The sequence below is a fragment of the Zalophus californianus genome, chromosome 9 (genome assembly GCF_009762305.2).
Source record: "Zalophus californianus isolate mZalCal1 chromosome 9, mZalCal1.pri.v2, whole genome shotgun sequence".
Taxonomy (NCBI): domain Eukaryota; kingdom Metazoa; phylum Chordata; class Mammalia; order Carnivora; family Otariidae; genus Zalophus; species Zalophus californianus.
Genome location: NC_045603.1, coordinates 114,898,341 through 114,926,292, shown reverse-complemented (window position 1 = coordinate 114,926,292; position 27,952 = coordinate 114,898,341). Strand labels below are relative to the sequence as shown.

Below are 27,952 nucleotides of genomic sequence, written 5' to 3'. Positions count from 1 at the left end.
TCCAGCCACATCCCAAATTCCGCCAATTTTCACAGCCTTCTCAGGGAAAGGATTTTATTCTCTAGAGTCACCCTGTGGCGCCACCTGCCGGAGATGTCGGGAAACTTCGCACTTGAACTTTCTCCCTGGGCTGTCCTTTACGCTCCTCCCCGTTCTTTTTCGGAGGCTCCCCCTAAACGCATGCGCTTTCGGTGGGCCGCTTAGACCGCGAGAGACTACAATTCCCCGAAGACCATGCAAAAGAAAAAAATCCCATGGTCGCGGGCAAGAGGCGGGAAAACGTGAGGTCTCGCGAGAGAACGGGATTGAGGCGGCTGCGCGAAGTGGGTGGAGCGGGGTGGAGAGAGTAAGGAGGAAGAGGAGGTGGTGCGGTCCCACAATACCAGGCGGGAGGGCCGTAGGCGGTTTGTATCCGGGCTGAGAGGTGCTCGGGTCCTCCGCGGACTTTGCTGCCTCTGTCTCTTTAACGCGAGAGGAAGCGATGCAGAGGGGTGGAAAATGGCAGAGCTGCAGATGTTACTAGAGGAGGAGATCCCGTCTGGCAAGAGGGCGCTGATAGAGAGTTACCAGAATCTGACCCGGGTGGCGGACTACTGTGAAAACAACTACATACAGGTGAGGAGCGCGGGCGCGCGGGCGGGCGCTGGCGGGCGGGCCGAGGATCCACAGCCTGCCGCCCGAGTGACCAGCCCACTGGGCGGGGTGGGGAACTGCCCTAACCTCAGCGGCTGCCTCAGCCCCAACCCCAACCCCCACCCCCACCCCCACCCCCCCCCCCCCCCCCCCCCCCCCCCCCCCCCCCCACCCCCACCCCACCACCCCACCCCCCCCCCCACAACCCCACCCAACACCAAACCCACCCCCCACCCCCACCCCCACCCCCCAGCCGGGGAGAGCAAGTGGCCGGGCTGAGGGAGTCGGGCTGCGATACAGGAAGTGGCTGTGGTGGTTGAAACCGATAGAAGGGGAGAGAGAAAATGGGCGAGGGAACCCGGAGCTCGCCGCCGCCGCAGCCCGGCGCCCTCCTGCTGTCCGCCTCCCTTCGGGCTGGGCCCCCCGGGTCGCGCGCTGCCCTCGGCCGCCTTCCATTCGCTGGACTCCTGTGTGGGAGAGCCGGCTGCCCCTCGGTCCCGAGAGGGGTCTAGGACGGGGAGAGGAAAGGGCAGGGACGAGGCGCGGGGAGGAGCGGCAGAAGGGAGAGGAAAAGCGGGGTGTGTGTCGGGGGAGGGTGGGGTGGGGGCGATTATGTCAGTTCAACCCAGAGGGTGTGTCTTTTATTTATTTATTTTTTAAAAAAATTTGTCATGAGTCACATTACACAGACCTCCCCGAAGAGAGGAGGAAGCGGGTGGGGAGTGAGGGAGGGCGTGTAAGAGAAGTGAATCTCAAAATTCCTTTAAATTTGAAGGTTTGTAAATTTGCCTGGCTGTCCGTTTTCATGTCGGGTTTTTTCCCCCTCTCATCATTTTCACTTCCGCCCCACCATCATGTATTCTAGAGGTTGTTAGGACTATCGTTATTATAAAACGTAAATTGTTCTTAACTACTTGGAAAAATCTTACTCTCTCTTCCCCAAAAGTTCTTCAACTGTTGTCTTTATAAGTAACTTAAAGTAGAACGGTTGTAACCGCCCGTTGCTTATTTTCTGAGGTTTTTCTCTTTCCGACCTAAGTAAATGCATAGAATATGAATCCGGATAGATTAATAAGCTATAACCCAAACGTGTTTTGAAAGAATCGGGTTATTGCGATTCAGAACTTCAGTATTTACAGAAATGCCTCCCATGTGATTATCATTTTTAAGAACCAGTAGTTTTCTGTGTTGGCAAATGCTTTTAGTTTTAGGAGATACTGTTTTCAGAATATTTTGAATATTTCTCAATTTCCATATTAGTAACATTCTATCTTCAGTATCAACAGTAGGAGTTTATCTCATAAACTTCTTCAAGCTTTTACTTTAGTAGGACTTCTGATAAACTTGTTGAATGCCCACCACGGTCTACTGTATTGCTTGTTTTTGCAAACTTTGTAGTTAGCCTTTTAGAAAAATATTCTAAAATCTATAGGAACGTGAATATCGTTTTCAAAGAGAAAAGTGGTCTTGTAGTTTCGATGTTAACACATACAACGCGTATGCAAGCTGACAGGAAAAGCCTTAAAATTGAGGTGAATCTCAATGTATCCCCTGATAAGGCTGAAGGTTTTGAAGATTTTGAAAGTCAGAGTAAAAGCACAGGAAGTTAATTTGCCCCCAATCCAGAAAAGTCATTTCTTGTAGAAGTCAGTAAATAAGTACTTCATAAAAGGGTGGCTTCTTTTGTTTTGCGTGTTGGGAAATCTGACAAATGTATGGTGTGGTAACTGCTATGTGTTGGCAAATGCAAACGTGTTTTAACTTGTCTGTCGACTACTTTTTTTTCAGGTAGTTGTGTGCTGTAAGGTTTTTATTTTTTTCCTCCCTGAGCTTGTTTCTCTTCTCTTGCCACTATCATGTAGCTCTGAAACACTTTTAAACTTTATTGGTAATATTCCTAGTTAAGATAAATCATGGTATTTCTCCTGTAGTCTCTGTTAAACATGTTAGTACCATGGTGCCATAGCCATTGCCAGTGGCCCCAAATTGTTTTTGGTTGTTCTAAACTTGACACCAGTGAGGTATTCTGATTTTCCTGTGGTGGTGGTGGGGGGGGGGGGGAGATGAAATTCACACATAATGTTTATTTTAGTAGCCTTGAAACCTTGGGCAGCATGATGCAGGCTACTAAGTGCCTTCCTGAGACGCTCAGGTGAGGTCAGGCTCAGAAAGGCTCAGAAGATGATGGAGACTGTGGAAGTTGATATAGTAGCTGTCTTTGTGAAATGCTGTGCTGCTAACTTTGGTGCTGTGAATAGGAAACAAATAGTGCTAGGAATATCCATTTAGATGTCTTTTGAGATCTTTCTATATCCTTTCTGTGACCCTGATTGGGTTATAACCAACATCCTACGTAAACATGCCACCTCTCGGGGAAAATACGCAGTCACTTGTGTTTTGAGAATTTTTTATACCCAAGATGAGTTAATTTATTGCCTGGGTGATTTTTATCCTGAGAGTTCAATTTTCGTTTTGTTTTCCTACAGTTTGGAAGTACAGTTCAGCTCAGGTGAGTTGTTTAGCAGACAAGCTCTTTTGGCTGTAGTGCAGTTGAGCCTAGAGCACGTTCTCAGCTCGTCGGGTCCTGTTGACTTTAATTATTAAATTGTTTTATTAATGGCAAAACTTCTCAAAAGAGTATTATTGTAAAAAGGATGGTGCTTTTGAAATTGCTATGGGGAAATAATACTCAAAATATAAAATATTTTTTATAAAGACATGAGGAATAATCTTTGCCTTTTTCTGTCTTTAGTTTGAATTTTTCTGGTGGGTTATGTCAAGGACAATACTCCTCAACTTGCACACACTCTTCTGGGCAGTTCTCTTTGCTCTACTTTAGGGTCTGTATTGCCTTTGTCATGGGAACTGTTTTGGGGAATAGGAAGGTAAGCTAAGTGAAAAGGAGTAGAAACTGCTTAAGAAAGGTTTCTCAGCATGCAGATTGCTAGATTGGGGAAAGACGTACAAGTCTTCCATACAACTTGTTAATTTAATTTTTCTGCCTGGCATTCCCCCAATCAGAGCTACATTTGGGTTAACAAGTATATTCCTTTTTTTTTTTAATCTGGGACTTTTTTTTTTTTAAGATTTTATTTATTTATTTATTCATTTGTCAGAGAGAGAGAGAGAGAGAGAGAGAGAGAGTGATCACAAGCAGGGGGAGCAGCAGAGGGAGAAGCAGGCTCCCTGCTGAGCAAGGAAACCCATGCGGGACTCCATCACAGGACCCTGGGATCATGACCTGAGCTGAAGGCAGACGCTTAACGACTGAGCCACTCAGGCGACCCTAACAAGTATATTCTAAAGTCTGGGAGTATGAAGTGTGAAGGGGATATCATCAGTGAGCTACTTAGTTTACCTTGTTGTCCTTTTTCCCTGATGTTAGCTTATGCTCATTGCTCATTATGCACATTTGATCTTGGAAGGCAGGTAATTTTTGAGAGGGAATACTTTGGAGTAGGTAAAAGCTAACATTTGTGATACTGTACAATGCATGCCAGTTATAAATAATGTCAATTACTACAGTAATTCTATGATTTTCTTTTTTTTAACAGATGATCAGTCTGCAGTTCAGAGGCATCAAATACCTAGCCTAAAGTTCTGTATCTTGTATTAGACAGTGTCTGGAATCAAACCCATATTTTCTAATTCCATATCCTCAGTTCCTTTTTTTTTCTTTTTTTTTTAAAGATTTTATTTAATTTGACAGAGAGAGACACAACGAGAGAGAGAACACAAGCAGGGGGCGTGAGAGAGGGAGAAGCAGGCTTCCCGCAGAGCAGGGAGCCCGATGCAGGGCTGGATCCCAGGACCCTGGGACCGTGACCTGAGCTGAAGGCAGACGCTTAACGACTGAGCCCCCCAGGCGCCCCTCCTCAGTTCCTTTTAATGAATACTGACTGAATGGGGTATTTACCTCAGCATAGAGGATAAAAAGCTGGTGTGAAGAGGGTACTATAATCGCTTCTATTTATTGAGTACCTACTCTGTCATAGTCTTTGCTGGTTGATTTGTATTATCTTTAATCCTTACAAAAACTCTCCATGATAGGCAGTATTCTCACAGATGAGGAAATTAGAAGTCAGAAAAGTTAAATGAGTTTTGTTTGATTATACAGTTAGTAATTGGCAATCAGGGTTTCTGCCTAACTCTGAGAGGCTCCAGAGGCTACACTCTTACTTTATCACACTGTCTCCAGACTCGAATGAGTCTAGAACTCAAGAGACTAATTCAGGTATGTCATGGGAGGGGCGCCTGGGTGGCTCAGTCATTAAACGTTTGCCTTCAGCTCCGGTCATGATCCCGGAGTCCTGGGATCGAGTCCTGCGTCGGGCTCCTTGCTCAGTGGGAAGCCTGCTTCTCCCTTTCTCACTACCCTTGCTTGTGTTCCTGCTCTCTCGCTCTCTCTCTGTCAAATAAATAAATAAAATCTTAAAAAAAAAAAAAAGAAACGTCATGGGATAGATAGACTCTTGTTGGGCAAGTCTAGGAACCTAACAACTATTTAATCGTTTGTTCTGAGTTCCAAGTTGGAAATAAAAGAACAGGTATGTTTGTAATATGGGGGCTTCCCTTCATCACCAAAGTGCTGAATTATAGGAATCAGGCTAATTTTCATTGAGCTTAGTGGATTCTTTTCCTTTCTGTACATCCTTGTCTATTTTTAAAATTCGGATTCAGCTTTGCAATTGTGATAAGAAAATCTGTAGAATAATTAGTGGAAGTTAACAGGGGCATCAGGGTGGTTCTGTCAGTTAAGCTTTGCCTTTGGGACAGGTCATGATCTCCTTGTGCTGAGATTGAGCCCCATATTCCTGCTCAGCGGGAAGTCCGCTTCTCCCTCTCTCTCTGCCCCTCCCCCTGCTCATGTTTGCGCGCGCTCTTTCTCTCTCTCAAATAAATAAAATCTTTAAACAAAATTAGTAGAAGTTAACAAAAAAGTCTTGAAATATTATGGTTACTTCTGATTTTCACATGAACTAGATTCAGGTAAAGACAGTCAAAATGATTAAGGAGATTAGGATGGATTGGAAATGATGTAATTCTTAGAATTGCGCTTTGCATTTTGAGTACAGCAGGGGCTAGTGTAATTAGAGATCTAGGTTGGAAATGTAAATGAATTAAATAGGCTTTTAGTAATGTACAGTGTGGTGACTATAGTTAATACTGAATTGTGCATTTGAAAGTTGCTAAGAGAATGGGTCTTAAAAATTTTCACCACAGGTTGGGGCGCCTGGGTGGCTCAGTCATTAAGCGTCTGCCTTCAGCTCAGGTCATGATCCCAGGGTCCTGGGATCGAGCCCCGCTCCGCGGGAAGCCTGCTTCTCCCTCTTCCACTCCCCCTGCTTGTGTTCCCTCTCTCACTGTGTCTCTCACTGTCGGATAAATAAAATCTTTAAAAAAATTTTTTTCACTACAGGAAAGAAAAATATTACAACTGTGTGGTGACGGATGTTAACTAGATTTATTGTGGTGATCATTTTGCAGTATATACAAATACTGAATGATGTACATGTGAAACCAATGTTAACGACATTATAGTTAAAGTAAATACAGGGCTTTTTAAAAAATACTTTGTTTGAGAGAGACCGAGTGAGAGAGTATGAGTGGGGGAAGGGGCAGAGGCAGAAGGAGAAGCAGACACCCCCTTGAGCAGGGATCCCCATGTGGGGCCTGATCCCAGGACCCCGAGATCACGATCCAAGCCAAAGGCAGATGCTTAACCAACTGAGCCATGTGCCCCAGGACTTTATTTTTAAATTTTATTTATTTTTTCAAATCAGGGCTTTAGGTAATTTTATGGCAGATCCTCAATTAGTTGTTAGATTGATCTATACCATGCCACAACATGTTTGTTTTTTATTTTTTTAAAGATTTTATTTATTTGCCAGAGAGAGACACAGCGAGAGAGGGAACACAAACAGGGAGAGTGGAAGAGGGAGAAGCAGGCTCCCCACGGAGCAGGGAGCCCAACGCAGGACTTGATCCCAGGGCCCTGGGATCAAGACCTGAGCTGAAGGCAGACGCTTAACGACTGAGCCACCCAGGTGCCCCACAACATGTTTATTAATGTTGCAGTGAAGCAGATAGGATCTGACCTTGCATATTAGGTTTTAACAAAAGTCCATTCATAAGGATAGAATATTATATCAATTCTTAATAATAATACTCTCAAGAATACAGATTATTTTTTATGGCTGTATGTCCTTTGAAAGTTTGTGTTAAAACTAATGTCCTGGAACGCCTCGGTGGCTCAGTCAGTTAGGCGTCTGACTCTTGGTTTCCACTCAGGTCATGTAATCAGGGTGGTGAGATGAAGCCCTGCGTTGGGCTCTGTGCTCAGTGTGAAATCTGCTTGAAATTCTCTCCCCCTCCCCCTCTAACCCTCCCCAGTCAAAATAAATAAAGTCTTTTTTTAGAGATTTTATTTATTGGGGCACCTGGGTGGCTCAGTCGTGAAGCATCTGCCTTCGCCTCGGGTCATGATCCCGGGGTCCTGGGATCGAGGCCTGCCTCTCCCTCTCCCACTCCCCCTGCTTGTGTTCCCTCTCTCGCTGTGTCTCTCTCCGTCAAATAAATAAATAAAAAAAAATTTTTTTGATTTTATTTATTTGACGGAAAGAGAGAGAGAGAAGTGAGAGAGGGAACACAGTAGGGGAAGTGGGAGAGGGAGAATGAGGGTCCCCGCTGAGCAGGGAGCCCGATGCGGGGCTCAATTCCAGGACCCCGGGATCATGACCGGAGCCGAAGGCAGACGCTTCACGACTGAGTCACCCAGGTGCCCCAAAATAAATAAAATCTTAAAAACAATAAATAAAACTAATGTCTTCTCCTTTTTCTTTTTGTAACCTTCATACTAGTAAGAACTTTACCTGTGGTGCTTTGATCTAGTCCTGATCTGTTGAGATCCTGAGTTTTAGCATGTTTGTGTCTTTTGGACATCCTGGTCCCTCAGGATAATGACACTTTTTAATTCCTTCTTTGTGCTTCTGCTTCCTCCATTTGGTTCTGATAGCTGAAGAATGCTAATACTTCTTTAGTGGAAGAAAGGTATTTGAACAAATGGAGGTCTGATCTGTGCTTGTGGTTGGAATAACCCTGCCATTTCCAATCCAGCGTAATCCCAATTATTTAGAATAAACCTATATATCTGTCTTGAGTGAAATTTGACCTAGGAATTACATCTGTGAGTTAACAGACAGAAATATATTAGCCAGAAAGGAAGAGCACTAACATTGGGAGAAGAGGTTGAATCAAACATTAGATTATGTAGATGTAATTCCATAAAAATTCCATGTTGGTATGAAAAGTAAGTTTAAAGTAATAGTTAAATGCTAATTCAGGGGCATTAAAAAAGTTTGAAGAGTGCCTGGCTGGCTCAGTCAGTCTGAAAAGCACGCGACTCTTGATCTTACTCTTGAGCTCTGAGTCGTGGCTTTGAGCCCCATGTTGGCTATAGAGATTACTGGGGAAAAAATAGAAAAAAAAAACTTAAAAAAAAAGTTCAAATTTTGGGGGAGTTGTATAGTTTTTCTAATGTCTTTTTGTGTCGATTTTGATCTCCATTGAAGTGTTTGATTTTAGAAGAAATAATAGTCAAACCCCAGAACTAGAAACTTTTTATTCCCTAATTGTTTATTAAGACACTATATCAAAAAATAAGGGATTTAAAAAAAAATTATAGCATTAAGCGGTGCCTGGGTGGTTTAGTCGGTAAGCGGCGAGCTCTTGATCTCAGGGTCATGAGTTTTCAGCCCTGTGTTGGAGCCCAGTATGGAATCTACTTAAAAAAAAAAAAATTACAGCATTGAGAAGAGAAAACATTTGGAAAATAGTAATTACTGGATTTTATTTTTATTTAAAGTTTTTTTTTTAAAGATTTTATTTATTTATTTGAGAGAAAGAGAGAGAGTGAACATGAACAGGGGGAAGAGGGAGAAGCAGACTCCCTGTTGAACAAGGAGCCCGATGCTGTACTTAATCCCAGGACCCTGGGATCATGACCTGAGCTGAAGGCAGACGCTTAACCGACTGAACCACCCAGGCATCCCTGGATTTATTTCATTTCATTTCATTTCATTTATCTGAGAGCAAGAGAGTGAGAGAGAGCATGACCTGGGGGAGAGGCAGATGGAGAGGGAGAGACAGACTCCCCGCTGAGCAGGGAGCCGGATGCAGGGCTCCATCTCAGGACCCTGGGATCATGACTTGAGCTGAAGGCAGAAGCTTAACCAACTGAGCCACCCGGGCGCCCCTGGATTTCATTTTTATTTTATTTTATTTTATTTACTTTTTTAAAGATTTTATTTATTTGACGGAGAGAGACAGTGAGAGAGGGAACACAAGCAGGGGGAGTGGGAGGGGGAGAAGCAGGCTTCCCACCGAGCAGGGAGCCCGATGTGGGGCTCGATCCCAGCACCTTGGGACCATGACCTGAGCCGAAGGCAGACGCTTAACCGACTGAACCACCCAGGCGCCCCTGGATTTCATTTTTAAAGGAAATAGCTGATCTGATCATTTTAACAGTAAACATTAATTCCTTAGAAAGGAGACTTGAAATTTTCTATTGAAGTTCTTTAGTGTTACCACTCTGTGTCAGCTGAAATAAGTACACTTAACTTTGGATCTACTAATTTTCTCTATTTACAAAATGAAGTTTTCTTAGACATAGTTCGTAGTAAATTGAAGTTTGTGAAAAAATCTGAAGGCAAAATAAAACATCCTTAGAAAGATGTGTATTTGTTATGAAATAGATTCTAATTTTTTTTAAAGATTTTATTTATTTATTTGACAGAGAGAGAGAGAGAGAGAGCAGGAACACAAGCAGGGGGAGTGGGAGAGGGAGAAGCAGGCTTCCCGCAGAGCAGGGAGCCCGATGCGGGGCTCGATCCCAGGACCCTGGGATCAAGACCTGAGCCGAAGGCAGGCGCTTAATGACTGAGCCCCCCAGGGACCCCAGATTTTCTTTTTCTTGATAAGTCGATTTTGTCAATTGTGTGTTTTCAAGAATTTGTTCATTTCATCTAGGTTATCCAGCTTGTTGGTGTATAATTGTCCATAATATTCTCTTACAATTTTTTTTTTGGTCTGTAAAATTAGTAGTAATGTCCCCACTTTCATATCTGAGTTCTATAATTGGATCTTCTCTTTTTCCTTCATCTAGTTAAAAGCTTGTCAGTTTTGTTGATCTTTAAAAAGAAAGAAAGAAAGAAACCAGGCCTTGGGCATGGATTTTTCTCTATTGTGTATCAATTCCCTTTGTCCTTTATTTTGGTTCTGATCGTCATTATTTCCTTCCTTTTATGGTCCTTAGTTTGCTCTTTCCTAGTTCCTTAAGGTGTAAAATTAGGTTATTGAGTTGAGATATTTCTTCTCTTATAATGTGTTTATAGCTGTAAATTTCCCTCAGCACTGCTTTTGCTACATCTCGAATTTCGGCGTCTTGTGTTTTCATTTGTCTCAAAGTATTCTCTAATTTTCTTGTGATTTCTTCTTTGGCCCATTAGTTGTTGTTTAAAAGGGTGTGATTTAATTTGCACATGTTTGTGAATTCTCCAGTTTTCTTTCTGTCACCGATTTCTAGTTTCATTAGGTTATGATAAAAAATACTTCAGATGAGTTTAGTCTTTTAAAACTTATTCATACTTGTTTTGTAGACACCATAGGGTCTGTCCTGGAGAATGTTTCATAGGCGCTTGAGAGAACTGTGTTCTGAAGTCGTTGGGTAGCATGTTCTCCGGGGCCTCACTGGTCTGTGCTGTTGTTCCGCTGTCCTATTTCTCTGGTCTCTCTCTGGTTGTTTGATCCATTATTGAAAGTGGTGCATTAAGATCTCCAACTAATACTGTATTTGTCCCTCCAGTTATGTGAATGGTTGCTTCATAGATACTGGGATCTGTCCTTTGGTGTATGAGTCTCTTAAGAGACAGCATGTACACTTGGATCTTTTTTATAGATTTATTTATATACTTGGGTATTATTTTTATATATATTCCGCCAACACCGCCTTTCATATAATTACCGGTAAGGGAGGATTTACTACTGACATTTTGCTGTTTGTTTTCTGTGTTTCTGTGTGTCTCAGAGAGTTTTTATCGCTTATTTCCTCTATTACTGCTGCCTTTGGGATTAGTTGATTTCTTACAGTGACATGTTTTGATTTCCTTTTGTTTAAATTCTTTAGGTATTTTGTTTGTGGTCTGTTTCTTTTTGAGTCAATTCTGATAGTTTTTAATCTTTGATGGAAAATGACATTTCATCTGAATTGTCAAGTTTTTTGGCATGAACTTGTTTATAACATTTCCTCAGTTACCTTTTCACCTCTGTATAATCTGTAGTGATGTGATCTTTCTCATTCTTTATAATGGTAATTTTTGTCTTTGTTTCTCTTGATCACTTTGGCTAGAATTTATCAGTTTCTTGATTTTTCCTTATAGAACCAATGTTTTGTTTCATTGATTTTACTTACTTATTTTTATCTATTTTTAAGGATTTTATTTATTTATTTGAGAGTGAGAGAGAGTACAAGCTGGGCGGCGGGGCAGAGAGAGAGGGAGAAGCAGGCTCCCCACTGAGCTGGGAGCCTGACACGGGCTCTATCCCAGGACCCCAGGACCATGACCTGAGCCGAAGGCGGCTATTAAGCTGACTGAACCACCCAGGGGCCCATTGTGTCTTCATATTCACCTATGTTTTCTTCTGTGATGTCTAATTTTTGTTAATCTCATCCCATGTATTTTACATCTCAGACACTTTCACTTTATCTCTAGATGTTTGATTTGGGTCTTTTTAATCTCATGTCTACTTTTTAAACATGTACTATACATTTAAAATAGTTTTTAATTTCCTGTGTGCTAATTCTAGCATCTTTGCTCTCAGTCAGTTTCTGTTGATTGCCCTTTACTTCTGACATGGCAGATGATTCCATTGATATGTTCTGGTTTCTCACTGACAAGTATCTCTTTATGATACGGTTGATAATATCTTTGGTAAACTTTCATGTTCCATTCACTGCTTGTTTTAAAGGTTTTATTGACCATAATGTCTAGTTTTAACTGAACTACCCCTCACAAAATAGCAGATATGCCTAAAAAAAGATTACTTTAAAAAAACTGAATTAAATATTGTATTAAAAGTGCAAGCCCAAACGAACAACAAGAAAAAGCCAAAATGACAGTTCTTCTGTGGATATTGTGATTTATAAGAAATACATATTTGGCTCCTGGCAGAGAGTTTTTAAAACCCTTTGACTTTCTTAACTGATCAAAGCAGTGACGACGTCTTTTGCTTTTCATAACTACCCCTTCCAAACGTACCCGACTTTATGTTAGCACTCTGACTTCTGGAAAGCCTCTAAGGGTGGAGGCTGGTTGCCTGGAGAACCACCCATGTGATTAGAGGGTTGGGATTTTCAGTCCTACTCTCTCCTACCTCAGGAGAGGGGAGAGGGAAGAGGGACGGGAGATTCTGTCCAGTCACTGAAGGACAGTGATTTAATCAATCATGCCTGAGTAATGAAACCGTCATAAAAATGCTGAATTTACTGGTTCTGAGAGTTCGGTTTTGGCAAACACATGGAAGTCCTGGGAGGATGGCATGCTTGGAGAGGGCATGGGAGATTTGTGCCCCTTCCCCTCATACTTTTCCTTATTTGTCTCCTCCATCTGGCTGTTCCTGGGTTATATCCTTTTATAATAAGATGATACTCTAGGGAGCAACTCTTCCTGAGTTCTGTGAGCCACAAATTAATGCAATCAAGGGAGGAGATTGTGGGAACCTTTGATTAATAGCCGGGTGGTTGGAAGCACAGGTAACAACCTGGATTTGGGATGGCATCTGAAATGGGAGTGCAGCAGTCTTATAGGACTTCTTATTAGTTGGCCCTTACACTGTGGGATCTGACTGTATCAGACTGAATTGAACTGTAGGACACTGATGGCCGTCCCTGGACAGTCAGAGAATGTCTGGTCACAGAAGTGTTCAGTGTTGTAGGAGAGTAGAGGAGATACACAGGAGTGATTTTTTCTAAGATGTTCAGCTTCAAACTGTTAAGAGCTCCTTGTCATCCACATGAGGAGGTTGAGCAGATGGTTTAATCAAATCTAGTAAGAAGTTGGCAAAGTCAGATTTATTAAAAAGATTCCTACTGTGGTCACCTTTTTATAAAAGCAAGTTAAGAGCCACTGGCAAAACAGAAGAACCAGACTTGGTGAAGAAGCCATTTGAGCAGGTGAAAGCTAAAGAACTCAGTGTCTGCATAGGAGATTCACCAGAGGGACCAAGGAACGATGAAACGGGGACTTGCAGGGTCAGGATCCAGTTGGGGTGCCCTTTCAGGCTACCTGTGTGTATTGACTTTGGTGGTAGGATGCCAGTGGGCATTGTTACCTGAGGATGTCCTCTGTCACTTTCAGATCTAATATCTCAGAAGAGTAACTTAATGATACATGTGACAGAGACCGTCATTAGACTGTCAAGAAACATACGGAAAACAGGAAATTGTAAAAGGGAAGAAGGAGATTGGGAGAGGGAGGTAAACACAAACATTTTGGGAACAGTGATTTTCTTTTCTTGGGTAGCTAGGAAAAAGTCAGTCTGCCCTTGAGCATGTTGTCTGGAGTAATTAGGAAAAAAAAAGTTCTTTATGCTCTGAAAAACTTTGAGAATTTAACTGGAGAGTGTGTATGACAGGTTTTCTCTATGTAATGTCTACAGTGGCCTTAATTTAGTACCTGCACCAAGTCAGAATCATTTCCCTCATCTGAATTTTCTCAGGCTTTGTTCTGTTTTTAAAGTATTATGAATAAAATGTGAATAATTTCATACTTTTTTAAAAAAGATTTTATTTTTATTTTATTCATGAGTGACAGAGAGAGGCAGAGGCAGAGGGAGAAGCAGGCTCCCCGCGGAGCAGGCAGCCCGATGTGGGACTCCATCCCTGGACCCTGGCACCATGACCTGAACTGAACGCTTACCTGACTGAGCCACCCAGGCGCCCTTCATACTTTTTATATAAATGGTGTGGCATAATACTTATTTATCTAGACCTGGTGAATGCAAGATTGTTTAATAGGAGTTTTTGTTTGTTTAGCTGCGAAGAAACTTTAACTTAAATTTTCCTGGGACTATGTTATTAGCACTGTCATAATTGCCCCTGATTCTAGGTATGGCTTTATCAACTCCTTTATCACTCTAGCTCAAAACACAAACTTTTTTTTTTAATCTTTGGCATACAGAAAGACCTGGTAAAGTGCATTTTTATTACCTAATTTGTGTTTGTAGTGGATCACCAGAAATCATCCAAGAATTACTCATGTATTTCCATATTGGTGACAGGTGTTCTCGTAAGCATTTGGTATATGAGGGTGCTGTTCATCTTACTTGTGACTGTTCTGAGTTAATTGTGACAAGCTCTAATTAGAGCTTTTGAAAGTTTCATTCCAGGCTTCTTGAGCTGATGTTTTGCCTCTGGCCAGTGGGATAGACTGCACATTAATTTTGATACTCTTTAAAGACATGTGCGCAGTTACTGTTCATTTAAGCCAGATGGCATGTGTCAACTCCTGTTCCTGGAAAGGGAGAGGTTTTTTGGTGGGGGAGGGGGGCTTTGTAGTAAAACCTTACGTGTCTTCTTATGGAGCTCTTCTCTTTACATGAATTAGTACTTACAGAAGATTTTCATAGCACTTTAAGCGCTCCTCCTTTCACTTATGAAGAAGATTCTTAGGGGATTGGGCACAGATGTTTTTGTGTGTAAATTCTTTTGCAGTTGTGCAGTAGCAAGGGATCACTGATAAAGTTACATAGAACGAATACTGTTTTTTAGGATAAAAACAAAGAATTCATAAGAGAAGGAGTAAGTGGCCCTTTTATGTTTTTACCAAGCTGCTTACAGTCAGAATCTGAGTCAGGGGATTGGCTGGCTCTGGACAGAACTCTTAATGATGGAGTGTCGATGCATTTGGAGCCCCTTAGAAAATTGCTCTGATCCAGAGTCAGCCATAGATAGTCTTCTCTACACGAGCACCGTGAATTCCAGCGCTTGGCTTTTAATGTGCATCATGAATCACCTTACATTGAAGTTTATTTTTCCATCAAAATTTTTATTTTTTTCAAGCAATTACAGGTAAGTAAGTGTTTGAATTCTGCAAGCATTTGGTTTTCATTTATCCTGACTAAATCCTGAGCTGCTGAACTTTAGTGACACTTTTTGATTTTCACATCCATAACTCCCAAGAATTTAGGGTGTGAATTTGGGTATTGGTAAAGTGGCTTTTCTATGTTCTTATTTTCTTGGAAATTGATTTTACAAGTATTATTTTACTGGGATGCTTATCAACATTTTCATTTTTTTCAAAGTGTTGACTTTAAGGTGAAAACAATTTCAGTGGATGGCAATAAGGCTAAACTTGCAATTTGGGTAAGAGTTTTAAAAATGTATTTTGTATAAATATTCAACTTGTATTTTTTAAAGAAGTAGAAGGTGATGTGTGTAGAGTTCTAGAGGGAAACAATTTGTATCAAATAATTTTTGGACAATTTGTTGGTTAATGGATAAACAATAAATGGCTATGTTTTATATTGGGTAATGAGGCAGAGACTTGTTCCACTTAATCAAAATTTTAAAATATACAATCCCTTAAGAATACTTAAAAGCAGAATAAAGTATAGAAAAATCATCTTATCTGCCAGAAGGGATTATTGCTATTGAATACGTTTCTTTAAAGTTTTAAGAAGACAGTGTATACTCAGCTAACACTGAAGGCAGTTGTTGGGGAGAAGGGGATGAAGTGATGCTCAGGAAAAAAAGTATTTTTCATGTTAGTCTGTTCGTATATTCCTGAAATTTGAATTTGCCAACTTTGGATCTATTTTCTACTCTCAGTGCCTAGTCTTTACTTACTGTCCTTTCATTTGCCTGTGAACCCAAACATTCTGATACATGTTGCTTTCCTAAGACCTTTTCATGATAGTGCTGACCAAATAAAATAGCAATAACTGTCAAAGACGTCCAAGATGCTTAGTGTCTGTCTCTGTCTGCCCGTCTCTCTCCCACTCCTGTCTACCTACCTACCTACTTCTCTCTCTCTATCTAAATGATTGCCAATAGATTACATTACATATATAATTTATAAAACTATGCTCTTATATATCGGATTCCCACATATACTATGATAACTAAATATATAAATACGTTTTTGTTACATGGGATAATTGGAACTGGTTAGCGGTCATCACACTGAGATGTACTTCAACATGGTGATGAAGTAGTAACTGGGCATCGGTTACAGATTGAAACAGCACGTGTTTATGTATTGTATGATCTGATTCATTTTCCTGGCATTCTCCGAATGGCATATTATTTCTAATACACATTTTATCCCAAATAACAAGTAACTGTGTAAGTGTGTCTCATGTTTTTCTGTTAATTTTTTTCTAACATGCAATACTTTACACGATCGGTAGCCTATTGGCCCCCTCCCCAAAATATAATTATGATATTGATAAGAATAGTAATGTCTAGCAAAAAACAATTTGGAAAATGTTGGACTAGGCCATAATAAAATATATCGAACAGTTTAAGAATGCTAGCTTCTCCCTGTACAAAAGTGGGAGCCTGATTTTCCGTATACTTTTCATGGTTGAATTTATCCCTTCTTTCTGCCCTTGCTACTGTTTTGTGAGATATACGTGTTAGAATAGGATCTAAGGCTTGGTGGTTTCCGTGAGATCTTTCTTTTATGCAAGAGGTATTGTTAAATTTACTTTTTAGGTCCTGTATAATAAAAAGGTTGGCAGGTATTACTGAAGTGACATCTTTATCATAGGCGTATAAATATTTTTTTAAATAAGAGGCTCAGTCTCAGAGCCCTGAGACCCTCATGACCTGAGCTTAAATCAAGAGTCAGAAGCTCAACTGACTCAGCCACTCAGGTGCCCCAAATGTTAATGTTCTTGTGTGTGAGTGTGTGTGTGTGTTTGTAATACTAACTCTGTCATGTGCTGCAAATATTTTTTTCCTGTTTGTCATTTGCCTTCAAATCTTGTTTAGGATGAGTGAGTGTGTGTATGGGGTATGGATGGTGTGGGGAGAGATGTTCTTGCCATACCAAGGTTTTAGTATTTTTGTGGTCAGACCAGTTTTTTTTTTTTCAGGAATTTGGGTGTTACGTCATATTTAGGAAGGCCTCCTCACTCATAAATAGAAATACATGAGTCCATTGTTTCCTCTCAGTTCCTCTCCTGCTTCGATGCTTCTCCTAGGATCAGTCAAATAGAATAATCAAGTACAGCCCTGTCCTCACTGCTCCTAAAAGTGCCGCACACACATCACGGCCTACTTGGCACCTCTAAAGCTATTTTTCTCTATATCCTGCCCTCACTTCCACTCCCACGTTTTAATATTTAGTCTTTCCAGATCCTTCCTTGTCCTTTGTCCATTTCTAATCTTTAATAATCTCTTTTCTCCTCTCCCATCAGAGAAGAAAACCACAGATAGTAAGCTCTGCTTTTCTTATCTTACAAGGATGCTATTACACTTATTGCAAATTCCTATCTTGAAAACAAAAACAAGCAAAAATCTTAACTTTTGACTATGTAAGCCTATAAATTTTATAGGTGTAATATATTCTGATCCAATATTGTGGCACAGGGTGTTTGCTCAAATTATCATACCTACTTAAACATTTTTATAAGTGGATCCAAAAAAATCAAGACTCTAAATAGCTGGACTAATTTAAATATTTGTGTATAAAGTGTCAGTCGTGTAGTATTTTAACATTAAACATACTATATTTTTTTTGCTCTAGTCTTTTTTTGTTTTGTTTTTAAGATTTTATTTATGAGAAAGAGCAAGAGAACCTGATCAGGGGGAGGGGTAAAGGCAGAGAAACAGACTGGATACTGAGCACGGGGCCTGACATGGGGCTCAATCCCAGGATCCTGAGATCATGACCTGAGCCGAAGTCAGACGCGTAACCAGCTGAACCACCCGAACCACCCAGGTGCCCTGCTCTTGTCTTCATGTTTAAAACACTTTATGGATATTTTAACTAGAACCACAGTTCTGATTTTTAAAAGATTTATTTATTTATTTTAGGGGGAGGGGCAGAGGGAGAGAAGGAATCCTCAAGCAGGCTCCCCGCTGAGCGCAGAGCCCCACATGGGGCTCTATCCCAGGCCCCTGAGATCAGGACTTGGGCTGAAATCAGGAGTCGGATGCCCAAGGCACTCCACAGTTCTGTTTTTTATGTTGTGTCTCAGATCAGTTACTATAAGTTGATCTCAGTGAATATCAAGGGAAACAAAATTCATATTCAAATGCTTTCCGCTGTTTCTGGATATTAATTTATTATAGTGTGGATACAGATTTGTTATGAAAACAATTTTTCTGTTACAACCAAAAGTCTTGTGACTAAAATATTTCTTGCTTGGTCCTTGCCCTAACCTATATCACATTATCCAAATTATAATCTGCTTTAGATAGTAAGTACACGTCACTTGAATCACCTTTAATTTATATTACTGTTTTTTGAAAAGTTGAGTCAATATGCAAATTGAATAATTTTAAATATCAGAGGTTTTGTAAGAAACTTTGAAGCAAAGGGAATTTTTGTAAAGAGAGAAATCATTTTTATCATAAATTTATCTGTTTAGAAAGTTTAATTTTGTTAATTTTTTCACTTCAAGATGGCAGGGCTGGGGGCAGTTTCTGTAGTGGTGAGAGTCTGGAAGCAAGGACATTCTGCATTTATGTAAGCGTAGCTGGGGAAGAGTAGTAGATTTGCAGAGTGGTTTACTTTGAAAGTTATTTTCCTCTTAAGTTTCTCTTCTGGGGCCATAAATTACTCATATATTCTCTACCTGTTGCTCTTATATTAAAGCAGTCTCTATTTTGGCCAGGGACAGAAAGTAGGTAAGTAGGAAAGTAAGTAGCTGGAGCCCGTCACTGCTGGTTTAAAATGCCTCTGCAATCTTATAAACCTCTTAGAGGTTATGAACATGTTTTCTATCTGAAGGAGCGTCTGCTTGCCCCATAGCTAAACTCGGATTTACAACCATGAGACTGGCAGCTAAGTTGATGTTTGACATATGTCTTCACTTTTCTTCAGGTTATTTGATATTAGCAGAGTGGAAACTTTTTCTTACAGGGCAGATGGTAAATATTTAGTCTAATCCTAAGACAGGCCATGTGGCATTGTATAATCGAACAGGCCTGGCTGTGTTCCAGTAAAACTTTATTTAATAAGACAGGTGGTGGGCGGAGGGAGCCGTTTGTCAACTGCTGCTTTGCATAATCTTAGGTATCTTGAAGCCACAGTCCAAGGATGGTAGAAAGAAGACAGAAGGAACCAGGTCCGGAAGTACAGACTTGTTAATTAGTTTGGGTTGGTTGGTTGGTTGGTTTCCAAGGAAAGTTGAGCAACTATCCTGTGGCAAGAATTGCTCTAGGCACTGGGGTTAAACCGATGATTAAGCAGATGAGGTCTCTTTCCTCACGAAACTTGCACTTCCTAGCTGGTGTGCATCTTTTATGTTCCTCTCCCCCAATATGTGTCAGAAACATGTGATAGCAAGTGGTTTGGTTTTATGCATTTTCCGAAAAGAAGATATAGAGAAAATACTTTTAAGAGTCCAACCTAAAAATTGCTTACCTAAAGTAAGACACTTCTGTAATTCTCTTTTAAAACAAAATAAGTGGTTCTCAGTCTTGATTCTACATTAAAATCACCCAGGAAGGCTTTGAAAACTTCTGTCTTACTGTAGACCAATTAAACCAGAATCCCTGGGGGTTGGACCCAGGCATTGGAATTTTTCATTTCCCAGGAAATTTCACTGTGCTTCTGAAGTTGAGAACCATGGCTTTCAAGGAAATGGGTTTCATGTGTGATAAAAAATCTTGAAGAAATACCCCTTTACTTAGATGCATTTTTCTAGACATGAGTCAGCATTTATTAATTTTATTTTATGTAACCCTTTTCAGTAAGAGAATGCATCTAATTTAAATTTCAAGTTTTAAATGAGCTTGTGCATGGATATTTTTAATAATGCTGTTTGACTTTCTACTCTTAATACTATTTATACTTTTTAAATTTAGTAATAATTGGTTGTCACCTTTAGGATACTGCTGGTCAGGAGAGGTTCAGAACATTAACTCCCAGCTATTATAGAGGTGCAGAGGGTGTGATATTAGGTAAGGTTTTACTTTACGATACTGCTTTAAGGATATTATTGTTTTATTATTGCAGTTTCTGATTTTCCTTATCTGTGAAGGTCAGTGAGTTTTTTTTCTTCAGGTATGTATTTATGTAACTTGAAGTTATATTAGCTTCATTTAATACTAATGAATATTTAAACATTCAAAATTCCTTTTCAGTCCTTTGTCTAGCAATTAAAAGAGAAAGATCAGATTAATTTATTTGGCTTAAAAGCACATGTTGATGAAGACATAATTAAGGATTAATCCACATGTAATTGGTCTGTCTGAAGAGTGTTACCAGAAACTGATCTTCAGTCAGCAGTGCATTAACATTTGTGTGCGTTTATAAAGGAAGAAACATGCTAGTTGCGTAGTTGAATCTGTTTTATGAGTCCTAAAAAGTTTAACAAGGCACTTAACATCATTGATTCATAATCATACAGAATTTAAAAACCAAATGTGGATTCTCATTGTACGTTGTTGAAAAGTACTTCTTACTAATATTCCTGGGAAAGTTTTAAAAATAAACATAAATAGTGAGATTTTAGGTTCATTTCATTAATTTAACAGCAACTTTTATTTTGGTTTAGCATCTTTAAGTTTAAAAAACACCTTTTTTTAAAAAAAAAAAACCAACATTTATTTATTTGACAGAGAGCAGGAGAGCACAGGCCGGGGAGCAGCAGAGGGAGAGGGAGAAGCAGGCTCCCTGCTGTTGTTTTGCTTGAATTCAGTTTCAGTTATCACCCAGGATATAATTTCATTTCTCTCACGGTGTGTCTTAAGGAAATTGAAGTGTGTGTATGTATATGTTTATTATTATTCTTTAATACACTTGTTTCTTCCATCTGCCTGAGTAGATACTGAATGTTCAGCATTTGAAGGCTTAGAAACAGACTTGCCTCTATAGAAATATTAGTTTGTAGTGAAATATCAAAAATACAATGCCATTGCTTCGTATTTTTAATGCTTATTTAATAAGTGACCCTTTTTATTTCAGTTTATGATGTCACAAGAAGAGATACCTTTGTCAAATTGGATAATTGGTTAAATGAATTGGAAACATACTGCACGAGAAATGACGTAGTAAACCTGCTAGTTGGAAATAAAACTGGTAAGGTAAGAAGTCAGACATTTGGCATTTTGACTGTATTTCGGTAGCTTTTCTTAATCCTTATATTTATCTTTTAAGAAAATCGTGAAGTCGATAGAAACAAAGGCCTGAATTTATCCTTTCATTAGTAATGAGGAATTTTAAAATGGAGTTTTTGCTACATTTTTCTCTTTATGAACAGTAAAATGTATGTACCTAGTTCATCATTTTCTTGTGCTAACTGTAGAGCCAGGTTCATTTTTCCTTCTGTGTAAAAGAAAAAAAAGAATCGGTTCTCATTATGTGAAGTTGTATAGGACACAGATCATTCCTGTCAGGACACAGCGCATTGGGCAAAGCCGGGCACCCAGTGTGTGTTGTACCTTGCTGGTGCTTGTACTGGCAGCAGTGGTACCACCTGGGAGTTTGTTAGAAATGCTTCATTTCGGTCGCAGCCCAGCTTTTCTGAATTAGAATCTGTATTTTTTTTTTTTTTAAAGATTGTATTTACTTACCTGTCAGAGCAGAAGCAGGGGGAGTGGCAGGCAGAGGGTGAAGCAGGGTAAAGCAGGCTTCCCGCCGAGCAGGGAGCCTGAGGCGGGACTGGATCCCAGGACCCTGGGACCATGACCTGAGCCGCAGGCAGACGCTTAACCGACTGAGCCACCCAGGCGCCCCTGGAATGTGTATTTTAACAAGATCTTCATGTGACTTGAATGCACATTAATACTTGAGAAGCATGGTAAAATAGGGTTTGGCAGACTATAGCATGGGACCAAATCTGGTTCCACCATTTATGTTGGAACACAACCTTGCCTGTGCATTTACATGCTGTGTGTGGCTGCTTTTGTGCTTCATGGCAGAGTTCAGTGGTTACAGCAGAAACCATATGGCATTGAAAGCGTAAGATATTTACCATCTGGCCCTTTACAGGAAAAGTTTGTTGACCCCCTGTCTAGAAAAGTGGACAAGCTCTATCACTGTGGAGCTTTTTTAACGTTACAGGTTCCCTGGGCCTTGTCACAGGTCTGAAACTGGGCCTGGAAGACCGTTTTCTAAAACCATCCTAGTTGATTCTGATGTGAAGCCAGCTTTAGGAATTACTGGTTTAGCTATTCCACTGTTAGAATCTTTTAGGAATTAGGAAATGGAAATAAAAGAACATCATCTATAGATAGAAGCAGGGTGCTGTAAGTGGAAGGTAATAGGCAGTTTTAGAAAGGAATTGAGTACTGCCTTTTCTGTTTACTTGCTGGGTGTCCTTCATTTTGATACATTAGTTCAGTAAACGTTTACTGAACACTGAGACTATAACAAACAGATGAACAAAATGGACAAAGTCCCTGCCCTCATGAAGCTTACATTCTAGTAGAGGAAACAGACTTAAATAAGTAAGTAGTGCTATGAAGGAGAGAGAGTATGATGGCGATGGGAGGTAATTAGGGGAAGTTCTTTGAGGTAGTGCCATTGGAACAAGAATCCATAAAATGAAGATCTAGAGGGAGAACATCTCAGGCTGACAGAATAGCAAATATTTCCTGAGGTAGGAACGAGTTTAGTGTGTTTAAGGGATAGGAAGAAAGCTTGTGGGCTGGGAGCATAGTACATGTTGGGGGCAAAGGTGGTGACGGTGGGAGTGAAATTTAAAAGGTCATGTTGGGCCTTGTAGGGTATGGTAAAGAAATGGATTTTATTCCAAGTGTGGAAAGCAGGGGAGTAGTGCTGTGATCTGATATTCTTCTAAAAAGACCTGTTTGTACAGAAAATGGTCCATGAGAAGCAGAAGCAAGAGGCTTGTCATGGCCCAGATGAATAATGCTGGTGCCTTTGACTATGGGAGTGGTTGTGGGTGGCTTCCGGAAGGTTGGCAGATCTAGGAGATATTTGGATGGTAAAGGTGACAGGCTCTGCTGATAGATTGGGTATTTTTTTTAAGGATTTTATTTTTTTCATTTGACAGAGAGAGAGAACTCAAGCAGGGGGAGTGGGAGAGGGAGAAGCAGGCTTCCTGCCAAGCAGAGAGCCCGATGCGGGGCTCGATCCCAGGACTCTGGGTATTGAGGATAAGGAAAGAGAAATCAGGGGTAACTCTGAGTCTCTGGCATTTAGGATGAAGACATTGGATTTGACAAGATGGAGAATGCTGGTATTTTTTAAAAGACAAGTTTCATGCAGGGACACCAGGGTAGCTCAGTCATTAAGCGTCTGCCTTCGGCTCGGGTCATGATCCCAGGGTCCTGGAACCAAGCCCCTCATTGGGCTCCCTGCTCGGCGGGAAGCCTGCTTCTCCCTCTCCCACTCCCCCTGCTTGTGTTCCCTCTCGCTATGTCTCTCTCTGTTAAATAAATAAATCAAATCTTAAAAAAAAGAAAGGAACGTTTCCACGGAGTGGTGAGAACAAAAACCTAGTTAGAGTACAGTTGACCCTTGAACAATGTGGGGTTAGGGGTCCTGACACATCCCCCCCCCTCCGCAAGTTGGAAATCTGCGTATACCTTTGACTCCCCCAAAACTGAACTGCTAATTGCCTGTTGACCTGAAGTTTTACTGATAAAGTCAGTTAACACATGTTCTGTATGTTGTGTGTATTACATACTGTATTCTTACGGTAAAGTTAGAGAAAAGAAAATGTTATTAAAATCATAAGGAAGAGAAAATACCTTTTCGGTACTGTCCTGTTTATTGTAAAAAGCCGTGTGTAACTGGAACTGCACAGTTCACACTGGTGTTGTTCAAAGGTCAGTTCGAGTCTGAAGAGAAAATGTGAAATAAGGAAGTGGAAACGGCTTACATAGGTTAAGTTTTGATGATAATTTTGCTTTGAAACAGAGGGAGAACCCAGGTGCCTTCTACAAGAGTGTGTGGGCTGGAAGGCAGGGTGGTTGGTTACTTGGTTGGTTAGTAAGATGGACAGGAATTTTGGCAGGCTTTTTAAAGCTGACTGATGTGATCCAGTAGTGAGGGCACATGATTCTTCAGTGAATGAGAAGGGATGGGATCCGAGAAGTAGAAAAGGGGATGCTCCTAGATAGCAGCAGGGACAGTTCATCCACTGTCACAGGAACGAAGGCAGAGCCTAAGGTCACAAATGCAGACAGGTTGGTGACTCTCTCGGTGGGATGATCAGTGCTCCTGTCAGATCGTTTCTATTTTTCTCAACATAAAGTTAGGTCATGAGCTGAGATAGAGGAGTTTTATGATACAGGAATAAGAGAGTCATCTCAGATAGTGAAAAAGGTAATTATTAGAGAAAGGTAGGATTGGGGAGCAGGGCTCAATGTCCACATGCGTTTGATGGGGAGCATAAATGCCAAAGGAGACCAGTGTCCATGGTTGTATATCATTTATCCAGTCACCTCTAGCTGCTTGGTTGCAGGCACAGAACAGCCCGACTGTTGAGCTTGGAGCCTGAATTTCCTTATTCTGAAATGGGAATAATAATCTGTTTTGGGGGTTCATTTTAAGAACTAACTGAAAAATTAAGAAGGAACTTTAGCATCATATTTGAGTAGGGCTTTACAGTGTACAATTCTATCACAAAATTCTGGGCTTATATACCCCTCTTCTTGTGGATAGAATTTGAATAGCTCAGCTTTGAGAATTGGGGGAAATTCACGAATATTAAACCTCTGGGGAGAAATTGCTCATTTGCCTCTGCATATACTGCCGGTTGATATTTATGCCATAATAATTTCCCATGAAAACATTGGAATATGACCAGAAAAGAATAGACTGACAGTTTTTTCTTGAATTTCAGAGGGAAGTGCAAAAACCTGTGATGGTGTACAGTGTGCCTTTGAGGAACTTGTTGGAAAGATCATTCAGACGCCTGGACTTTGGGAAAGTGAGAACCAGAATAAAGGAGTCAAAAGTACACACAGGGAAGAAGGCCCTGGAGGAGGAGCCTGTGGTGGTTACTGTTCTGTGTTATAAACTCTGGGAAACTCCATCTCTTGCATATTTGATCACATAGTTACATCTTTATATAAACTTTTAACTGCTATTTTAGGGACCTTGCAGAACATTAAGAGGATTACACATCATGACCAAGTGGGATTTATCCCAGCAATGCAAGAGTGGTTCAACATGGGAAAATCAGTCAATGTCATACACCACACTAATAGAGCAAAGGATAAAAAGCACATGATCATCTCAATAGATGCAGAAAAGGCATTTGACAAAATCTAATACCCATTTATGATAAAAAAAAAAAACTCAAGAAACAAGGAATAGAAGTGATCTTCCTCAAAATGATATGGCCATTTATGAAAACTGCAGAGCTAACATTATACTCAATAGTGAAAGACTGAAAGAGTTCCCTCTAAAGTCGGGAACAAGAGAAAGGTGCCTATTTTCTCCAATGGCATTCAACACTGAAGTAGAAGTGCTAGCCAGAGCCATGAGATAAGAAATAGATATAAAAGGAATTCAAACTGGAAATGAAGAAGGTAACTATTCCTTTTTACATGATTCCATGATTCTATATCTGAAAATTCCAAAGAATCCACAAACTAATAGAGTTAATAAACAAATTGAGCAAAGCTGCAAGATACAAGATGAACACACAAAAATCAGTTGTGTTTCTATTTGTGTGCAATCAGCAATCCAAAAATGAAATGAAGAAATCAATTCCATTTAAATAGTGTCCAAAATAATAAAATATTTAGAAATAAATTTAAACAAGGAAGTGAAAGACTAAAAATTAGAAAAATTTGGTAAAAGAAACTAAAGGCCTAAATTAATGGAAAGAAATCCTTAGTTCATGGGGAGGAGGACAGTATTGTTAAAATGTCAATCACACCTAAACCTATAGATTCAACACAATCTTTCTTAACAAAATTCCAGTTGGCCTTTTTTCTTAGGAAATGGAAAACCCAACCCTCAACTTCCTGCGGAATTGCAAGGATCCCTGGATAATCCAAACTAATCATGAAAAAGAAGAAAAGAACTGGAGGACTGTGATTTCCACAACAAAGCTACAGCGGTCGAAACAGTGTGGTACTGGCAAATCAACAGACTGGTAGTCTAATGGAAGAGAATTGAGAGTCCAGAAATAAACCCATATGTCTACAGCCAATTGATTTTTGACAAGGATGCCGTATTCCAACCAACTTGGAAAGAACAGTCTCTTCAACACATGGTACTTGGACAACTGGATTTCCTTGTGTGCAAGAATGAATTCCATTTGTGAGTAGAATGACCTCTACTCATACCATATACAAAAATGAACTAAAAGCTGATCCACAACTTAAATATAAGAGCTAAAACCATGAAACTCTTAGAAGGAAACACGGGGAAAATGTGCATGACCTTGGACTTGTCAATGGATTCATAGATGTAACACCAAAAGCATAAGTAGCAAAAAGAAAATGATAAAAGATACATTGGATTTCATCAACATTAAAAACTCCTGTGCATTAAAGACATTATCAAAAAAGTGAAGAGACAGTACACGAAGTGGGAGGAAATATTTACAAATCATTATTATAATTTCTTTTTTGAGAAAGAAAGGGAGAGATGGCAAGAGCTGAGCAGGGGAGACGGGCGGGCGGGGGGGGAGTGAAAATCTTAAGTAGGCTCCACACCCAGCACTGAGCCTGACGATGGGCTTGATCTCACAACCCTGAGATCATGAGCTGAGCTGAAACCAAGAGTTGGGATGCTTAACCAACTGAGCCACCCAGGCACCCCTACAAATCATCTATCTGATAAGGGTTTAATATCCAAAATACACAAAGTACTCATTAACAACGGGACTCAACAACCAAAAGACAAACAACCCAATTAGAAAATGGGCAAAGGACTTGCATAGACATCTCTCCAAAGAAGATAGGCAGATGGCCAATAAGCACATGAAAAGATACTGAACGTCGTCATTAATTAGGGAATTGTAAATCAAGCCACACTTTGCCACTACTAAGATGGCTATAATCAATAAAAGAAAAAGTAACAAGTGTTGGTGAGGATGTGCAGAAATTGGAACCCTTATACATTGCTGGTAGGATATAAAATGGGGTAGCCTCTGTGGCAAGCAGTTTGGCTGTTCTTCAAAGAATTAGCATACAACTCACCAATTCAACTCTTAGGTATATATATACTGAAAGGAATTGAAAACAGGAGCTCAAACAAATATTTGTCCACCAGCATTATTTACAATAGCCAAAAGGTGGAAACATTCCAAGTGCCCATCAACAGATAAGTGGATAAACAGTGCTGTTTATACACGATGAAATATTAGTCATAAAAAGGAATGAAGTTTTGGTGCATGCCACGTCATAGCTGAACCTTGAAAACATTGTGCTAAGTGAAGTGAGCCAGTTACAAAAGAACAAATATTGTATGATTCCACTTATATGAAATCTCTAGAACAGGCAAATTCATAGGGATAGAAAGTAGATGAAGGTTAACCGGGACTAGGGCCGTGGAGGGTTACTGCCTAATGCTTATACAAATTCTGTTTGGGGTGATGGAAAATGTTTAGAAACAGATAGTTGTGACAGTTGCACGTTCAATCCAATTCAACGGCTGACAGTGTGAATCTGATTAATGCCACTAAAAATGAGTGAAATGACATTTTATATCTTTCATATGTATTTCATCGCACGCAAATAATTTTTAAAAAGAGTTGAACAACCAGTAAAGCTGTTTACCTGTAGCATGATGCGATTGCAAATAATATGATTAGCAGGTGCGCCAAGTGCAACAAAGGGATCACCTTCGTAGAAGTTGCTTCAAATTCCAGTTGTCTGGAAAGTGATGTGAAATAGATCACTTGCCACAAAAATATACCCAAGTAAATAACTTTTCACTCCCAATATCTGTGTGTGTTGCAAACACTACTGAAACACTATAGCTTATTCATTGAAACAACAGGTTAAAGTTTAGTAAAAGATCAAAATATGTGAACTATGACTTTAGAATAAAGAAGGCAACATAGATTTGCTTCTTCCCACAAATCCCTGGCATGCTTTCCAAAGTTTCTTGCAAAAACCCAAAGTTTGAAACTCCTGACTATACAAAATCTGAGT

At 40.2% G+C, this 27,952-nt stretch overlaps 1 protein-coding gene across 1 annotated transcript; it reads left to right on the top strand.

Moving 5' to 3' along the window:
- The first annotated feature begins 346 nt into the window (after window positions 1–346).
- Window positions 347–27,880, top strand: LOC118355974 (ras-related protein Rab-2A-like). The gene is made up of 4 exons (XM_035721915.1): window positions 347–615; window positions 19,753–19,825; window positions 20,832–20,950; window positions 24,682–27,880. Exons 1-4 carry the CDS (start codon window positions 499–501, stop codon window positions 24,895–24,897), a joined length of 525 nt encoding a protein of 174 aa, XP_035577808.1. The 5' UTR covers window positions 347–498; the 3' UTR covers window positions 24,898–27,880.
- Window positions 27,881–27,952: the final 72 nt, after the last annotated feature.

Excerpts from the sequence above, each read along its gene's own strand:
- LOC118355974 (XM_035721915.1), top strand. The coding sequence starts at position 499 with ATGGCAGAGCTGCAGATGTTACTAGAGGAGGAGATCCCGTCTGGCAAG. Across the intron at positions 616-19,752 it reads GTGAAAACAACTACATACAG|GATACTGCTGGTCAGGAGAG; the intron begins GTGAGGAGCGCG and ends TGTCACCTTTAG. Across the intron at positions 19,826-20,831 it reads TGCAGAGGGTGTGATATTAG|TTTATGATGTCACAAGAAGA; the intron begins GTAAGGTTTTAC and ends TTTTTATTTCAG.